The sequence below is a fragment of the Leucoraja erinacea genome, chromosome 1 (assembly GCF_028641065.1).
Source record: "Leucoraja erinacea ecotype New England chromosome 1, Leri_hhj_1, whole genome shotgun sequence".
NCBI classification, from domain to species: Eukaryota; Metazoa; Chordata; class Chondrichthyes; order Rajiformes; family Rajidae; genus Leucoraja; species Leucoraja erinaceus.
Window position 1 is genome coordinate 138,545,204 of NC_073377.1, and position 15,888 is coordinate 138,561,091.

At 43.2% G+C, this 15,888-nt stretch overlaps 1 protein-coding gene across 2 annotated transcripts in view; it reads left to right on the forward strand.

The window, feature by feature from the left end:
- The window catches only part of rchy1 (ring finger and CHY zinc finger domain containing 1), a 31,162-nt gene extending 15,877 nt beyond the window's left edge, over positions 1 to 15,285 (forward strand). For both annotated transcript variants that reach the window (XM_055644202.1, XM_055644201.1), the window contains 4 exons: positions 75 to 133; positions 4,428 to 4,457; positions 10,601 to 10,721; positions 15,109 to 15,285. In XM_055644202.1, coding sequence (XP_055500177.1) covers positions 75 to 133; positions 4,428 to 4,457; positions 10,601 to 10,721; positions 15,109 to 15,237 — 339 coding nt within the window. In that variant the 3' untranslated portion in view covers positions 15,238 to 15,285. The remainder of the gene's footprint in view (positions 1 to 74; positions 134 to 4,427; positions 4,458 to 10,600; positions 10,722 to 15,108) is intronic.
- Positions 15,286 to 15,888: the final 603 nt, after the last annotated feature.

The window sequence follows — 15,888 nt, forward strand, 5'->3', positions numbered from 1 at the left end:
TCTGGGAATTTTAGTCCTTACACTTGACTCTTTGTTTTGTAATTCTCCTGACTCTCTCATTTTTACTGTATCAGGACATTCACACTTCCCGCATTGGAGCTCATGTCCTGGACTGCGGGCATCTTCTTCACAGGTAGGTGAACTAACTTCTAATTTGAACTAAGTGATGATTTGAGCAAAGGTGTATTCTGGTCTGCGGTCCTGTGTGACCTACATCCATTCATTCAGTCTGAAGAAGGGTCGCGGCCCGAAACGTTGCCTATTTCCTTCGCTCCATAGATGCTGCCTCACCCGCTGAGTTTCTCCAGCACTTTTGTGTACCTTCCATTCGTTAAACTAGTTTGTTAAAGGCATAGAGTCAGAGCATGGGAACAGGCCATTTTGCCAACCATGTCCGTGCAACCAAGTTGGCATTGCTGGCCTGTCCCATTGTCTGCATTTGGCCCATATCCCCCTGAGTTACTCCAGCATTTTGTATCTATCTTCCTTCCAATCCATATATCTGTCCAATTGGGTTTTTTTAAAGATGTAATTGTATCTGCTTCTATAGCTTCCTCTGGGAGCTCATTCCAGATGCAGACTAGTCTCTGAAAATATGAGCCTTGAGCTCTCGCTGAAATCTCTCCCCTCTCACTTTGTCTATGTCCTCTAGTTTTAGAATCCTCTACCCTGGGTAAAAGAGCGTTCAGTTTATCAGTGCCCCTCATGATCTTGTACACCTCAATAAGGTCACCCCTCAGCCTCCTACACGCCAAAGAAAAAAGTCCCAGCCTATCCACCCTCTTGCATGATTCCCTGTGGTTTTATCCCCCAAAAAGATGCAAGGTGCTGGAGTAACAGCGGCTCAGGCAACACATCTGGAGAACATGGATAGGTCACGTTTTGGTTCGGAGCTCCTCTTCAAAGAATGGTCCCTGCCCTAAATGTCACCTATCCATGTTCTCCAGTGTTGCAGTCTGACCGGCTGCGCTACTCCAGCACTTTGTGTCTTTTTATGTAAGCCAGCATATGCAGTTCCTTGTTTCTACATCCGTGGTTCTAACGCTCCTGATCTGAATTCTACACTGGAAATTCTTGCATGAATGTGACTTGCCTCAATGGCTGCTTCTTTAATTGGACACTTTAGTGTGACCGTGTAGCTGAAATTCCTTGATATTTTCCTCTTAATATTGTTGAACTAATAGAAGTATATAAGGAATGAAGTGTGTTAATTGAATTTTCCATATCTGGAAACTCAGATAAACTCTGAAGCTCATAATTTGGAATCACATTGCTGCTTAAGGCAAGAACCTAGCACAGGGCACTATCTAATGATCTGTTGTGTGCAGAGAGAGAGAAATTATGGACTAGAATTTGTCAGAGTGAGTAATGTTCTGCGTAACTTTGTCCTCACTAATAGAGTCATACAACGTCATTCAGTAATCTGATAATAGCGTGGAAAAAGCTGTTCTTGATCTGATCAAACTTTCTTTCAAGCTTTTGTATTTTCTGCCCGACGGGAGAGAGGAGAAGAGGGAATGATCAGGGGGCCAGTGGTTCCAGATTGTATTTGCTGCTTTCCCTTGGGCAGCGTAAAGTGTAGATGGAGTCGATGATGGGAGTCTGGTCTGTATAATGGATTGAGCGACATCTGAAATTTCTTGGGCAGAGCTGTTGCCAAACCAAGTTGTCAAACCAAGTTGTGATTATACCCTGACAGGATGTTTCCCAAGGTAGGGAGGAAGTTCCAATGATTTGAAGGTATAGTTCAAGCAGAGTGTCAAACCTGTGATTCTGATTCACCTGGAGTTTTATGCTCAGTTCCGAGTCATAGATTCATACATTGTGGAAGCAGACCCTTCGGCCCAACTTGTCCACGCCAACCAGCATGCTCCATCTACACTCATCCCACCTGCCTGCATTTGGTCCATATCCCTCTAAACCTAACCTATCCTGCTTAAATGTATCCTAGATGTTGTTATAGTACCTGCCTCAACTATCTCCTCTGGCAACTGGTTCCATATACCTACCACCCTTTGTGTAAAAAAAAATGTTACCCCTCGGGTACCTATTAAATCTTCCTCCCGCATCTCCTTAAACCTCTGTCCTCTGGTTCTTGATTCTCCTACTCTGGGCAAAATATTCTGTCGTGCAGATTTGGAAAGATGCCAAGGCCTTGGGGAGGTTGCATGGGAAATTTGACAGGAATGAGGAACATCCATTTATATAGAGAGGCTTATGCTATTTTCCTTGAGAGATCATTTAATGAAGAGGACAAATAGAGCAGACAAGAAGACAGGAATTATTTTACCTAATGACTTGTGGAGTTCTAGAACGCCCTCTTTAAAATGGTGGTGGATGTGGATTCGGGAACTTTAAGGGGAGTTGGGGAAGTACAGTAAACACTCATTATAAGAGACCGTGGTGGAGGGAGAGGGGGGGATGGTGTCTGTTATTGCCGATTGTCCGGTGTAATCGAGTAAGATAGCATTGTATGTAGTTGAACCCAAGAACTGCGGAAGCGGCAGTAGGTGAGAGGGGAAGGAGTCCCACTGTGACTGAGCACGTCCTGTTGGTGGCCACGGCCCGAGGAATGCACTGTCACTGGGAGATACAATGTGAGCAGCATCAATGGGACCATGGGATAAAGAAGGGTTCGCTGGTGCGCTTTGCGAGGGGTGGGGTGACTTTGGAAGCCAAGGTGGCATCGGCAGGTGTCCGCTATAACCAAAATTGATTATAAAGGGGTCCTTTAAGAGCAAATGTTTACTGTATTTCTAAAGGAATGTTTTGCGGGATTATTGGAATGAGGTAGCGCAGGCATAATGGCTCGGACGGTCACTTCCTGAGTCATGTGATTCTGAAATGCCTCTTCATTGGGCCATTCAGGTTTCCATTAGGTAGTTAAATAAAAGCCAGAAAGCCTTGCATTTCTTTGGCACCTTGAATCTCTTGGCTGCGCCGAAGTGACTCTCAATCAATACACTATCTTTGTGCAATGCCCACTTTATTGCAACAGCCAATTCATGTTCATAAATTATAGGAGCAGAATTAGGACATTCAGCACATCAGCACATCTACTCTGCAATTCAATCATGGCTGTTCTATCGTTCCCTCTCAATCCCATTCTCCGGCCTTCACCCCATAACCCCTGATACCCCTGCTGATCAAGAACCTATTAATCTCCACCTTAAAAATATCCATTGCATTGACTCTATAACAAGGAGGCGCAGCGTTACAGCGCTAGACACCTGGGTTGGATCCTAACTACTGGTACTGTCTGTACTGAATTTGTACTTTCTCCTTGTGACTGTGTGGGTTTCATCCAGTTAATTGGTGTCTATAAATTGTTCCTAGTGTCTAGGAGAGACCCAGTGTATGGGTCAAGTCAAGTCAAGTCAACTTTATTTGTCACATACGTGATCGTGGTCGACACAGACTCGATGGACCAAAGGACCAGTTGCCACAGTATATCTCTGAACCAAATAAAATGAAACAATGATCGACTTTATACTGAACATGATCGGCTTTATATTACAAATGAGTGCAATTATCTAATTTACCAGTCAAATGTGGCTACTAATTACCTATCGGTATTCCAAAAATGATCCATTCTGGTTTTGGTACCAGTTTTATTTTGATTAATTTTGTAAAGATATCAAATATTTCATACCAGAATTTTTGGATTTTTGTACAAAACACAAAAGAATGCGCTATGGTAGCTTCTTGACACAGCCATTTACCACAGTTGGGTGAGACATTTTTGGAATATCGGAAGGTAACCCTGAACTAAACGTGTTTCAGAAGAATTTACTCAATTACGGGCTAATAATCATACTTAAATATTGGAAAAATGCACCCACACCAACAATAAAAATGTGGAATATGTTTGAAACACTACATCTGGAAGAGATGAGATTGCTCTTAGCAGGTAAAGCAGACCAATTCCAAAATACGTGGTCTACGTTTTTGGAACTATTACAAGCATGAGGTGCAATAGTAATCTTAAAAATAAATAAATAAATAAATGGTATCAGGATCTGGCAACAAAAACAGACTTGGTTGGTAGTCCCCTTTCTGCAGAGTTTAATGTTATAATAGAGCGATTGGTTCTACTTTCTTTTTCCTTCTTTTCTAGGGTCTACTTACTTTCTTTACTTCCTTCTCTAACTTCTTTTCTAAGGGGCTTTCTTTTCCCAACACTCGCTTGCACCTTCACGACTCTTGCGCACTTTCCTTACTTCCTTTCTATCTTTTTCTTAAAGCTCAAAAAATGTATTAAGACATATGTGTTGTGTATTATTGTAACTTACCGTACTTCTAATAAAAATAAATTTTTAAAAATGAAAAAAAAATAAAATAAAAATGGCTACTAATTAAAACTAGACTTTGTGAATTTTATTTGTTTTTATTTGAGAAATGTATTTGCTTTTTATTTTTCTCTCCAGGACTTGCTATGAAATGCTGTTTAATAAAGGGTGAGTTTCTATTTTATATAGTCATAGTCACATACAGTGTGAAAGGCCCATTGGCCCAACTAACCTACTTTGACCAACATACCGCATCTACTCTACTCCCACCTGCGTGCGTTTGGCACATATCCCTCTAAACCTGTCCTTTCAATGTACCTGTCCAAATGTTTCTTAACGTTCTGCCTTAAGTACCTCCTCCGGCAACTTATTCCATAAACTTACTACCTTTGTATAAAACCATTGTCCCTCAGGTTCCCATTAAATCTTTCACCCATCACATTAAACCTATGTCCTCTGGATTTCAATTCCCCTCCTCTGGGTAAAAGACTCAGAGCATTTACCTGAGCTATTCCTCTCATGATCTTGTGCACCTCTATAAGATCACACTCATCCTCCTGTGCTCCAAAGAATAGTCCTAGTTGCTCAACCTCTCCTTATAGCTCAGGCCCTCGAGTCCTGGCAACGTCCTTGTAAATCGTTTCTGCATCCATTCCAGCTTAACATCTTCAGTGAGGAAAACTGTACACAATACTCTTTAAGTGTAGTCCACCAATGCCTTGTACAACAGTAATATGTTCTAACTTCTATACTCAATACTCTGACTGATGAAGGCCAATGTGCCAGAAGCCCCCTTGACCTCCCTATCTACCTGTGCCACCACCTTCAAGGAACTATGTACCTGCACTCCTCGACCCCTCTATAACACACCACAGAGCCCTGCCATTCACTGTGTAGGTCCTGCCCTTGTTTGACTTCCAAAAATGCAACACCTCACACTTCTCTTTCTTAAACTCAATCAACCATTCGTCAGCGCACCCTGCCCAACCGGTCAATGAAAATCAACAAAAGATTTTCGCTGTACCTCAGTACAAGTGACGATAAACTAAACTCAACTCAACTCAAACTCATATTGCTGCAATTTTTTTCTATCTAATTTTTTTCTATCATCTGCAAACTTCCTAATCATGCCTTGTACGTTCTCATCCAAATCATTGATATAGATGACAAACAGTAATGGGCCCAACACCGAACCCTGAGGCACACCACAAGCCTCCAGTCCGAAAATCAACTTTCTACCATCATCCTCTGGTTACTTCCACAAATCCAATTTTCTATCCATTCAACTATCTCTCCTTGGATCCCATGCAATCTAACCTTCCAGAGCAGCCAACCGTGAGGAACACTTGTCAAACACTTTGCTGAAGTCCATATATATAATGCCTATAGACATAAAAAGCTGGGGTACCTCAGCGGGACAGGCAGCATCTCTGGAGAGAAGGAATCGAGACCTTTCTTCAGACTGTCTCAACCCGAAACATCACCCATTCCTTCTCTCCAGAGATGCTGCCTGTCCCTCTGTTACTCCAGCATTTTGTGTCTATTTTCGCTTTAAACCAGCATCTGCAGTCCCTTCTTACATATATTGCATTGGGGGTTCAGTATTGATGTTTTATAGAGAACTGGCTGGCAAACAGGAAGCAAAGAGTAGGAGTAAACGGGTCCTTTTCACAATGGCAGGCAGTGACTAGTGGGGTACCGCAAGGCTCAGTACTGGGACCCCAGCTATTTACAATATATATTAATGATCTGGATGAGGGAATTGAAGGCAATATCTCCAAGTTTGCGGATGACACTAAGCTGGGGGGCAGTGTTAGGTGTGAGGAGGATGCTAGGAGACTGCAAGGTGACTTGGATAGGCTGGGTGAGTGGGCAAATGTTTGGCAGATGCAGTTTAATGTGGATAAATGTGAGGTTATCCATTTTGGTGGCAAAAACGGGAAAGCAGATTATTATCTAAACGGTGGCCGATTGGGAAAGGGGGAGATGCAGCGAGACCTGGGTGTCATGGTACACCAGTCATTGAAGGTAGGCATGCAGGTGCAGCAGGCAGTAAAGAAAGCGAATGGCATGTTGGCTTTCATAGCAAGAGGATTTGAGTATAGGAGCAGGGAGGTTCTACTGCAGTTGTATAGGGTCTTGGTGAGACCACACCTGGAGTATTGCGTGCAGTTTTGGTCTCCAAATCTGAGGAAGGACATTATTGCCATAGAGGCAGTGCAGAGAAGGTTCACCAGACTGATTCCTGGGATGTCAGGACTGTCTTATGAAGAAAGACTGGATAGACTTGGTTTATACTCTCTAGAGTTTAGGAGATTGAGAGGGGATCTTATAGAAACTTACAAAACTCTTAAGGGGTTGGACAGGCTAGATGCAGGAAGATTGTTTCCGATGTTGGGGAAGTCCAGGACAAGGGGTCAGAGCTTAAGGATAAGGGGGAAATCCTTTAAAACCGAGATGAGGAGAACTTTTTTCACACAGAGAGTGGTGAATCTCTGGAACTCTCTGACACAGAGGGTAGTTGAGGCCAGTTCATTGGCTAAAAATATATTTAAGAGGGAGTTAGATGTGGCCCTTATGGCCAAGGGGATCAGAGGGTATGGAGAAAAGGCAGGTACGGGATACTGAGTTGGATGATCAGCCATGATCATATTAAATGGCGGTGCAGGCTCGAAGGGCCGAATGGCCTACTCCTGCACCTAATTTCTATGTTTCTATGTTTCTATATAACGCCTACACCTCTGCCCTCATCACCCTTTTGGGTCACATCCTCAAAAAACCCAATAAGATTTGTGAGACAATCTCCTACTTACAAAACCATGCTGACTACCCCTAATCAGCGCCTGTCCATCTAAATGCATGTACAGTGGCTTGCAAAAGTATTCATACCCCTTGAACTTTTCCACATTTTGTCACGTTACAACCACAAACATAAATGTATTTTATTGGGATTTTATGTTATAGACCAACACAAAGTGGTGCATAATTGTGAAGTGGAAGGAAAATGATACATGGTTTTCAAATTTTTTTACAAATAAAAAACTGAAAAGTGTGGCATGCAAAGGTATTCAGCCCCCCTGAGTCAATACTTTGTAGAACCACCTTTCGCTGCAATTACAGCTGCAAGTCTTTTGGGGTATGTCTCTACCAGCTTTGCACATCTAGAGAATTAGAGAGGAAATTGCAGGTGCCCTGGCAGCGATTTATGTCATTAAATACAGGTGGGGTGGTGTTAAACTGGAGGGAAACAAATGTTGTGCCTCTATTTAAGAAGGGCTATTGTGATAAGCTTGGGAACTACAGGCCAGATCTACAGGCCATCTGTGGTCAGAAAGATATTAGGGAGTATTCTGAGAGATATACAATGGCTTGCAAAAGTATTCATACCCCTTGAACTTTTCCACATTTTGTCACGTTACAACCACAAACGTAAATGTATTTAATTGGGAGTTTATGTTATAGACCAACACAAAGTGGCGCATAATTGTGAAGTGGAAGGAAGATGATACATGGTTTTCAAATTTTTTTACAAATAAAAAACTGAAAAGTGTGGCGTGCAAAAGTATTCAGCCCCCTTTACTCTGATACCCCTAAATAAAATCCAGTGCAACCAATTGCCTTCAGATGTCACCTAATTAGTAAATAGCGTCCACTTGTGTGTAATCTAATCTCAGTATAAATACAGCTGTTCTGTGAAGGCCTCAGAGGTTTGTTAGAGAACATTAGTGAACAAACAGCATCATGAAGCCCAAGGAACACACCAGACAGGTCAGGGATAAAGTTGTGGAGAAGTTTAAAGCAGGGTTAGGTTATAAAAAAATATCCCAAGCTTTGAACATCTCACGGAGCACTGTTCAATCCATCATCCGAAAATGGAAAGAGTATGGCACAACTGCAAACCTACCAAGACGTGGCCGTCCACCAAAACTGACAGGCCGGGCAAGGAAAGCATTGATCAGAGAAGCAGCCATGGTAACTCTTGAGGAGCTGCAGAGATCCACAACTCAGGTGGGAGAATCTGTCCACAGGACAACTATTAGTCGTGCATTCCACAAATCGGGCCTTTATGGAAGAGTGGCAAGAAGAAAGCCATTGTTGAAAAAAAGCCATAAGAAATCCCGTTTGCAGTTTTCCACAAGCCAAGTGGGGGACACAGCAAACATGTGGAGGAAGGTGCTCTGGTCAGATGAGACCAAAATTGAAGTTTTTGGCCTAAATGCAAAACGCTATGTGTGGCGGAAAACTAACACTGCACATCACCCTGAACACACCATCCCCACTGTGAAACATGGTGGTGGCAGCATCATGCTGTGGGGATGCTTTTCTTCAGCAGGGACAGGGAAGCTGGTCAGAGTTGATGGGAAGATGGATGGAGCCAAATACAGGGCAATCTTGGAAGAAAACCTGTTAGAGTCTGCAAAAGACTTGAGACTGGGGTGGAGGTTCACCTTCCAGCAGGACAACGACCCTAAACATACAGCCAGAGCTACAATGGAATGGTTTAGATCAAAGCATATTCATGTGTTAGAATGGCCCAGCCAAAGTCCAGACCTAAATCCAACTGAGAATCTCTGACAAGACTTGAAAATTGTTGTTCACAGGCGCACTCCATCCAATCTGACTGAGCTTGAGCTATTTTTCAAAGAAGAATGGGCAAAAATTTCAGTCTCTAGATGTGCAAAGCTGGTAGAGACATACCCCAAAAGACTTGCAGCTGTAATTGCAGCAAAAGGTGGTTCTACAAAGTATTGACTCAGGGGGGCTAAATACTTTTGCACGCCACACTTTTCAGTTTTTTATTTGTAAAAATATTTGAAAACCATGTATCATTTTACCTCCACTTCACAATTATGCACCACTTTGTGTTGGTCTATCACATAAAATCCCAATAAAATACATTTACATTTGTGGTTGTAACGTGACAAAATGTGGAAAAGTTCAAGGGGTATGAAAACTTTTGCAAGCCACTGTATATCTCTCAGAATACTCCCTAATATCTTTCTGACCACAGATGGCCTGTAGATCTGGCCTGTAGTTCCCAAGCTTATCACAATAGCCCTTCTTAAATAGAGGCACAACATTTGTCTCCCTCCAGTTTAACACCACCCCACCTGTATTTAATGACATAAATCGCTGCCAGGGCACCTGCAATTTCCTCTCTAATTCCCAGTGTCCTCGGATATATGTGATCAGTCCCGGGAGATTTGTCTACCTTCATACTTCAGCGTCTCATCGACTGTAATACTGACTGCCCTTAAGACACTCCCATTGACTGGCCCAGGTTCCGCAGTCCTCATTTCTTTCTCTATGATAAAAACAGGGAAAAGTCTGAAGAAGGCTCTCGACCCAAAACGTCACCCACTCCTTCTCTGCAGAGATGCTGCTTGTCCCACTGAGTTACTCCAGCATATTGTGTCTATCTTCGGTTTAAACCAGCATCTGCAGTTCCTTCCTGCACACAGTGTTGTCCACTTTGATTCCTAAGAGTGCTCACTCTCTTTCTGGTTACCCATTTTCCTTTAATGGTGGTGTGAGCCTGGAATGCTCTGCCGTGTGTGATGTGAGAATTTTGGACAGACATGTGGATATGCAGGAAATGGAATGATATATGGATTACACACAACCATATAGAAATAAAGAACTGTAGTTGCTGGGTTTACAAAATAGGACACAAAGTGCTGGAGTAACTGGTTCAGGCATCATCTCTGGAGAACACGGATAGGTGGATAGAACCCTTCTTCAGACTGAAGAAGGAACTGACCAAATTACCATCTAACCATGTTCTCCTGAGATGCTGCCTGACCCACTGAGTCACTGAATCACTGCCTGACCCCCTGAATCACTCAGCACTGTGTCCTTTTGGATTATGTGCAGGAAGATAAAGGTTGATCATGACATCCTATTGGACACCGTGAGCCAAAGGGTTTGCTACTGTGCTGTACTGTTCTATGTCAACTAAACTAAACGATGGCACAGCGGTAGAGTTGCTGCTTTACAGCACCAGAGTTTGCACATACTCCCCGTGACCATGTGGGTTTTCTCCAGGTGCTCCGGTTTCCCGCATACTCCAAAGACGTACAGGTTTGTAGGGTAATTGGCTTTGGTAAAGACTAAATTGTTCCTACTGTGTAGGATAGTACAAGTGTACGGGAATCACTGGTCGGCGTGAACTCCGTGAACTGCGAAGGGCCTGTTTCCGCGCTGTATCTCTAAACTAAACTAAATTAAACACCTCCGACTGCAGTGCAATGCAGAATAATGCATGCTGTGACTGCCCCATGCAAGTTTTATGTGTGTGACTGTTGTTTCAGAGCATATAGGTGCCCTCTGTGTATGAGGTCTGCTACCAACATGACTAAATACTGGGAAGAGCTGGACTCTGAAATAGCCCAGACCCCCATGCCAACAGACTACCTGAACATGGCTGTTAAGGTAAGAGCTGAATTATACACAACCACTGTGATTGTCTCTGCATTAACTCCAGCCAACATTTAAAGCTGCAAACTTAATGTCCGGGCAAAACCATATAACCATATAATCATATAACAATTACAGCACGGAAACAGGCCATCTCGGCTCTTCTAGTCCGTGCCGACCATGTATTCTCCCCTAGTCCCATCTACCTGCACTCAGACCATAACCCTCCATTCCTTTCCCGTCCATATAACTATCCAATTTATTTCTAAATGATAAAATCGAACCTGCCTCCACCACCTTCACTGGAAGCTCATTCCACACAGCTACCACTCTCTGAGTAAAGAAGCTCCCCCTCCTCCTAAACTTCTGTCCCTTAATTCTCAAGTCATGTCATGGGAAGGGAATGAAGTTATGGTCCCCTAAACTTCTGTCCCCTAATTTTCAAGTCATGTCCTCTTGTTTGAATCTTCCCTACTCTCAGTGGGAAAAGCTTATCCATGTCAATTCTGTCTATCCCTCTCATCATTTTAAAGACCTCTATCAAGTCCCCCCTTAACCTTCTGCACTCCAAAGAATAAAAGACCTAACTTGTTCAACCTTTCTCTGTAACTTAGTTGCTGAAACCCAGGCAACATTCTAGTAAATCTCCTCTGTACTCTCTCTATTTTGTTGACACCTTCCTATAATTAGGCGACCAAAATTGTACACCATACTCCAAAATTGGACTCACCAATACCTTGTACAATTTTAACATTACATCCCAACTTCTATACTCAATGCTCTGATTTATAAAGGCCAGCACACCAAATGCTTTTTTTACCACCCTATCTACATGAGATTCCACCTTCAGGGAACTGTGCACAGTTATTCCTAGATCCCTCTGTTCAACTGCATTCCTCAATTCGCTATCATTTACCATGTACGTCCTATTTTGATTTGTCCTGCCAAGATGTAGCACCTCACACTTATCAGCATTAAACTCCATCTGCCATCTTTCACCCACTCTTCCAACTGGCCTAAATCGCTCTGTAGACTTTGAAAATCTACTTCATTATCCACAACACCACCCATCTTAGTATCATCTGCATACTTACTAATCCAATTTACCACACCATCATCCAGATCATTGATGTACATGACAAACAACAGTGGACCCAACACAGATCCCTGAGGCACCCCACTAGTCACTGGCCTCCAACCTGACAAACAGCCATCCACCATTACTCTCTGGCATCTCCCATTCAGCCACTGTTGAATCAATCTTGCTACTCCACCATTAATACCCAACCATTGAACCTTCTTAACCGACCTTCCATGAGGAACCTTGTCAAAGGCCTTACTGAAGTCCATATATACAACATCCACTGCTTTACCCTCATCAATTTCCCGAATAACCTCTTCAAAAAATTCACAAAGATTAGTCAAACATGACCTTCCAGGCACAAATCCATGTTGACTGTTCCTAATCAGACCCTGTTTATCCAGATGCTTATATATATTATCTCTAAGTATCCTTTCCATTAATTTGCCCACCACTGAAGTCAAACTAACAGGTCTATAATTGTTAGGTTTACTCTTAGAACCCTTTTTAAACAATGGAACAACATGCGCAGTACGCCAATCCTCCGGCACTATTCCCATTTCTAATGACATTTGAAATATTTCTGTCATAGCCCCTGCTATTTCTGCACTAACTTCCCTCAATGTCCTTGGGAATATCCTGTCCGGACCTGGCGACTTATCCACTTTTATATTTTTCAAAAGTGTCAGTACTTCCTCTTCTTTGAATCTCATAGTTTCCATAGCTACTCTACTTGTTTCCCTTATCTCACATAATTCAATATCCTTCTCCTTGGTGAATATCGAAGAAAATAAATTGTTCAATATCTCCCCCATCTCTTTTGGCTCCGCAGATAGCTGGCTGTCCACTCTGACTCTCTAATGGACCAATTTTATCCCTCGTTATCCTTTTGCTATTAATATAGCTGTAGAAACCCTTTGGATTTACATTCACCTTACTTGCCAAAGCAACATCAAATTTAAAGTTTAGATCTGCAGACACAAATAAACTGCAAATGTTAGAAACACAAACTGCTGGAGGATCTCAGCTGGTCAGGCAGCATCTGTGGAGGGAAATGGACAGATGTTATTTTAGTGCAGGAAAGAACTGCAGATGCTGGTTTAAATCGACGATAGACACAAAATGCTGGAGTAACTCAGCGGGTCAGGCAGCATCACTGGAGAAAAGGAATGGGTGACGTTTCGGGTCTGAAGAAGGGTCTCGACCTGAGACGTCACCCATTACTTCTCTCCAGACATGCTGCCTGGCCCGCTGAGTTACTCCAGCATTTTGTGTCTACCTTCGATGTTATTTTAGCTTCTTCAGACTGATGGACTGGGGAGTGGTGGAGAAAACTGGTGTCGGACAAATCGTGGCGAGTGATAGATGGATGCAGGTGGGGGGGGGGGGGGTAGATCTGGCAGATGGGTGGAGTAAGTGATAAATGCTAGAGTTAAAAGGAGACAAAAGGGTGTCAGATAAGGAGAGAAGGAAGAGTGAAATATTAAGCCAGAGAGGGATAGTGGAAAGGAGGGGAGAGACGAGAAAGGGAAATGAGGAACTCGGATGGGAAATGAGTATACAGGCAAAGCTTGAGGATGGAACGGTGGCGCAGCAGAAGAGTTGCTGCCTCACAGCGTCAGAGACTCGGGTTCGATCCTGACTAGGGTTGCTGCCTTTACGGAGTTTCTACATTCTACCTGTGACCGCGTGGGTTTTCTCCGAGTGCCCCAGTTTCCTCCCACTCTCCAAAGATGTGCAGTTTTGTAGGTTAATTGGCTTCTATAAATTGTATATTGTCCCTAATGTGAAGGATAGTGCTTGCATATGGGATGATTGCTGTTCGGTGCAGACTCAGTGGGTCGAAGGACCTGTTTCCATGCTGCATCTTTAAAGTAAACTCTAAAAGAACAAGGTGATTGTGGTGGTGGGAGAAATATGTTCACACCGGGGTGGGAACAGGGGAAAACAGAGGGGGCTATTGTTTGAAATTGGAGAATTCAATGTTCATACCTTTGGGTTGTAAGCTATCCAAGCGGAATATGAGGTGCTGTTCCTCCAGTTTGCATGTGGCCTCACTCTGGCAGTGGAGAAAGCCAATTTAATTCTTCACTGTTTATGACCTTCTAGGTTTTTACTGTTACGAAACTTTAGTGTCAGTAATAACATCTGATCTCCCCTCTTGTACCAGATCATGGTGGATTTAATTTCACTCCACTGACTCAGTCTCGGTGCTTGCACTGAGGAATGGTGCATTTATTTGGCACTGGAAAACAAATAAAAATAGTGGCGGCATAGTTGCGCAGCAGTAGAGTTGATGCCTCACAGCACCAGGCACCAGGGATCGATCCTGACTACGGGTGCTGTCTGTGTGGAGTTTGCATGGTCTCCCTGTGACTTCATAGGTTTTTCCCGGGTGCTCCGGTTTCCTCCCACATCTCAAAGATGAGCGGGTTTGTGGGTTAATTTACTTCCATAAATTGCCACTATCTGTAAGATCAAATTAGTGTACGGGTGATTGCGGGTCGGCGTGGACTCGGTGGGCCGAAGGATCTGTTTCCATACTCTTATCTCTAAAACTACAAACTAAATGTTTTGGAGCCATCAGCACTTAGGAGTATTGGGTTGCGCTTTTAGTCACCTTGGCATTAGATGCCATTCAAATGGATGCAGTGACGATTTGCGAGGATGCTGACAGGAAGCAAGGGTCTGAGCTACAGGGAGAGGTTGGGCAGGCTAGGTCTTTATTCCTTGTAGCGCAGAAGGATGTGGGATGATCTTATGGAGGTGTATAAGATCATGAGAGGAATTTATTCGGGGGAGTCTTTTTTACATTGGGTGGTGAGTATATGGAACGAACTGCCAGAGGAGGTAGTTGAGGCAGGTACTATAACAACATTTAAAAGAGTTGGATATGTACATGGATAGGAATGGTTTAAGAAGGATATGGGGCTATTGCAGGCTGCACTGGATGTTTTCAAGAGAAAGTTAGATTTAGCTCTTAGGGCTAAGGAAATCAAGAGATATGGGGAAAAAGCCAGAACAGGGTACTGGTTTTGGATGATAAGCCTTGAAACATATTGAATGGCGGTGCTGGGTCAAAGGGCCAGATGGCCTACTCGTGCACCTATTTTCTATGTTTCTAAATAGGATGCAGCATCTTGGACAGCATGGATGACTTGGGCTGAAAGGCCTGTTTCCACACGGTATCTCTAAAGTTTGAAGATTTGTTTGGATTATTATGGACAGTTTTAGAGTTGTAAATGCAGGCTTGTACATACACATCACCTTCTGTCATCCTCCTGCAATGACTGCCATTATGTGTGTGATTCCCTCCTGTAGATCATGTGCAATGACTGCCAGCTTCACAGTACCGCACCGTTCCACGTGTTGGGTCTGAAGTGCAGCGGCTGTGGGTCGTACAACACTGCACAGGACGGTGGTCTGATCACACTGCAGCCACAGCAGTGATGCACCCCAGCCAATGTTCAATTAAACCTCTTGAAAATCTGCCTGAAATATCTGCTTCCTTTTCACCTTGGTTATATTATGGTAAAGCTATGGATTTTATGCCACAGACGACTGTGGAGGCCAAGTCATTGGGTATTTTTAAAGCGGAGTTGACTGATTCTTGATTAGTAAGGAGGTAAAGGGTTATGGGGAGAAGGCAGGAGAATGGGATTGAAAGGGAAAGATAGGTCAGCCATGATTGAATGGCGGAGTAGGCTCGATGGGCCGAATGGCCCAATTATGCTTCTATGACGAACATTAATATTACAATATATTAGTGATTGTATATATATATATATAAATATATTATAATGGTAAAATATATTATAAGGTTATAAAAAATATTGGTTATAACTGATTTACAAGTCAATGACACTTTACACCTCTTCAGCAACATGTTATTTGGTTTCTAGCAATACAACATGGAAACATGCCCTTCAGACCGCCGAGCACATCGACCGTCTTTCACCCATTCACACTAATTCTATGTTATCCCACTTTCACATCCATTGGGACATGGGAAGAAACTGGAGCACCCAGAGGTAACCCACATGGTCACAGGGAGCATGTGCAAGCTCCACACTGACAGCACCCGAGGCCAGGAGCAACCCC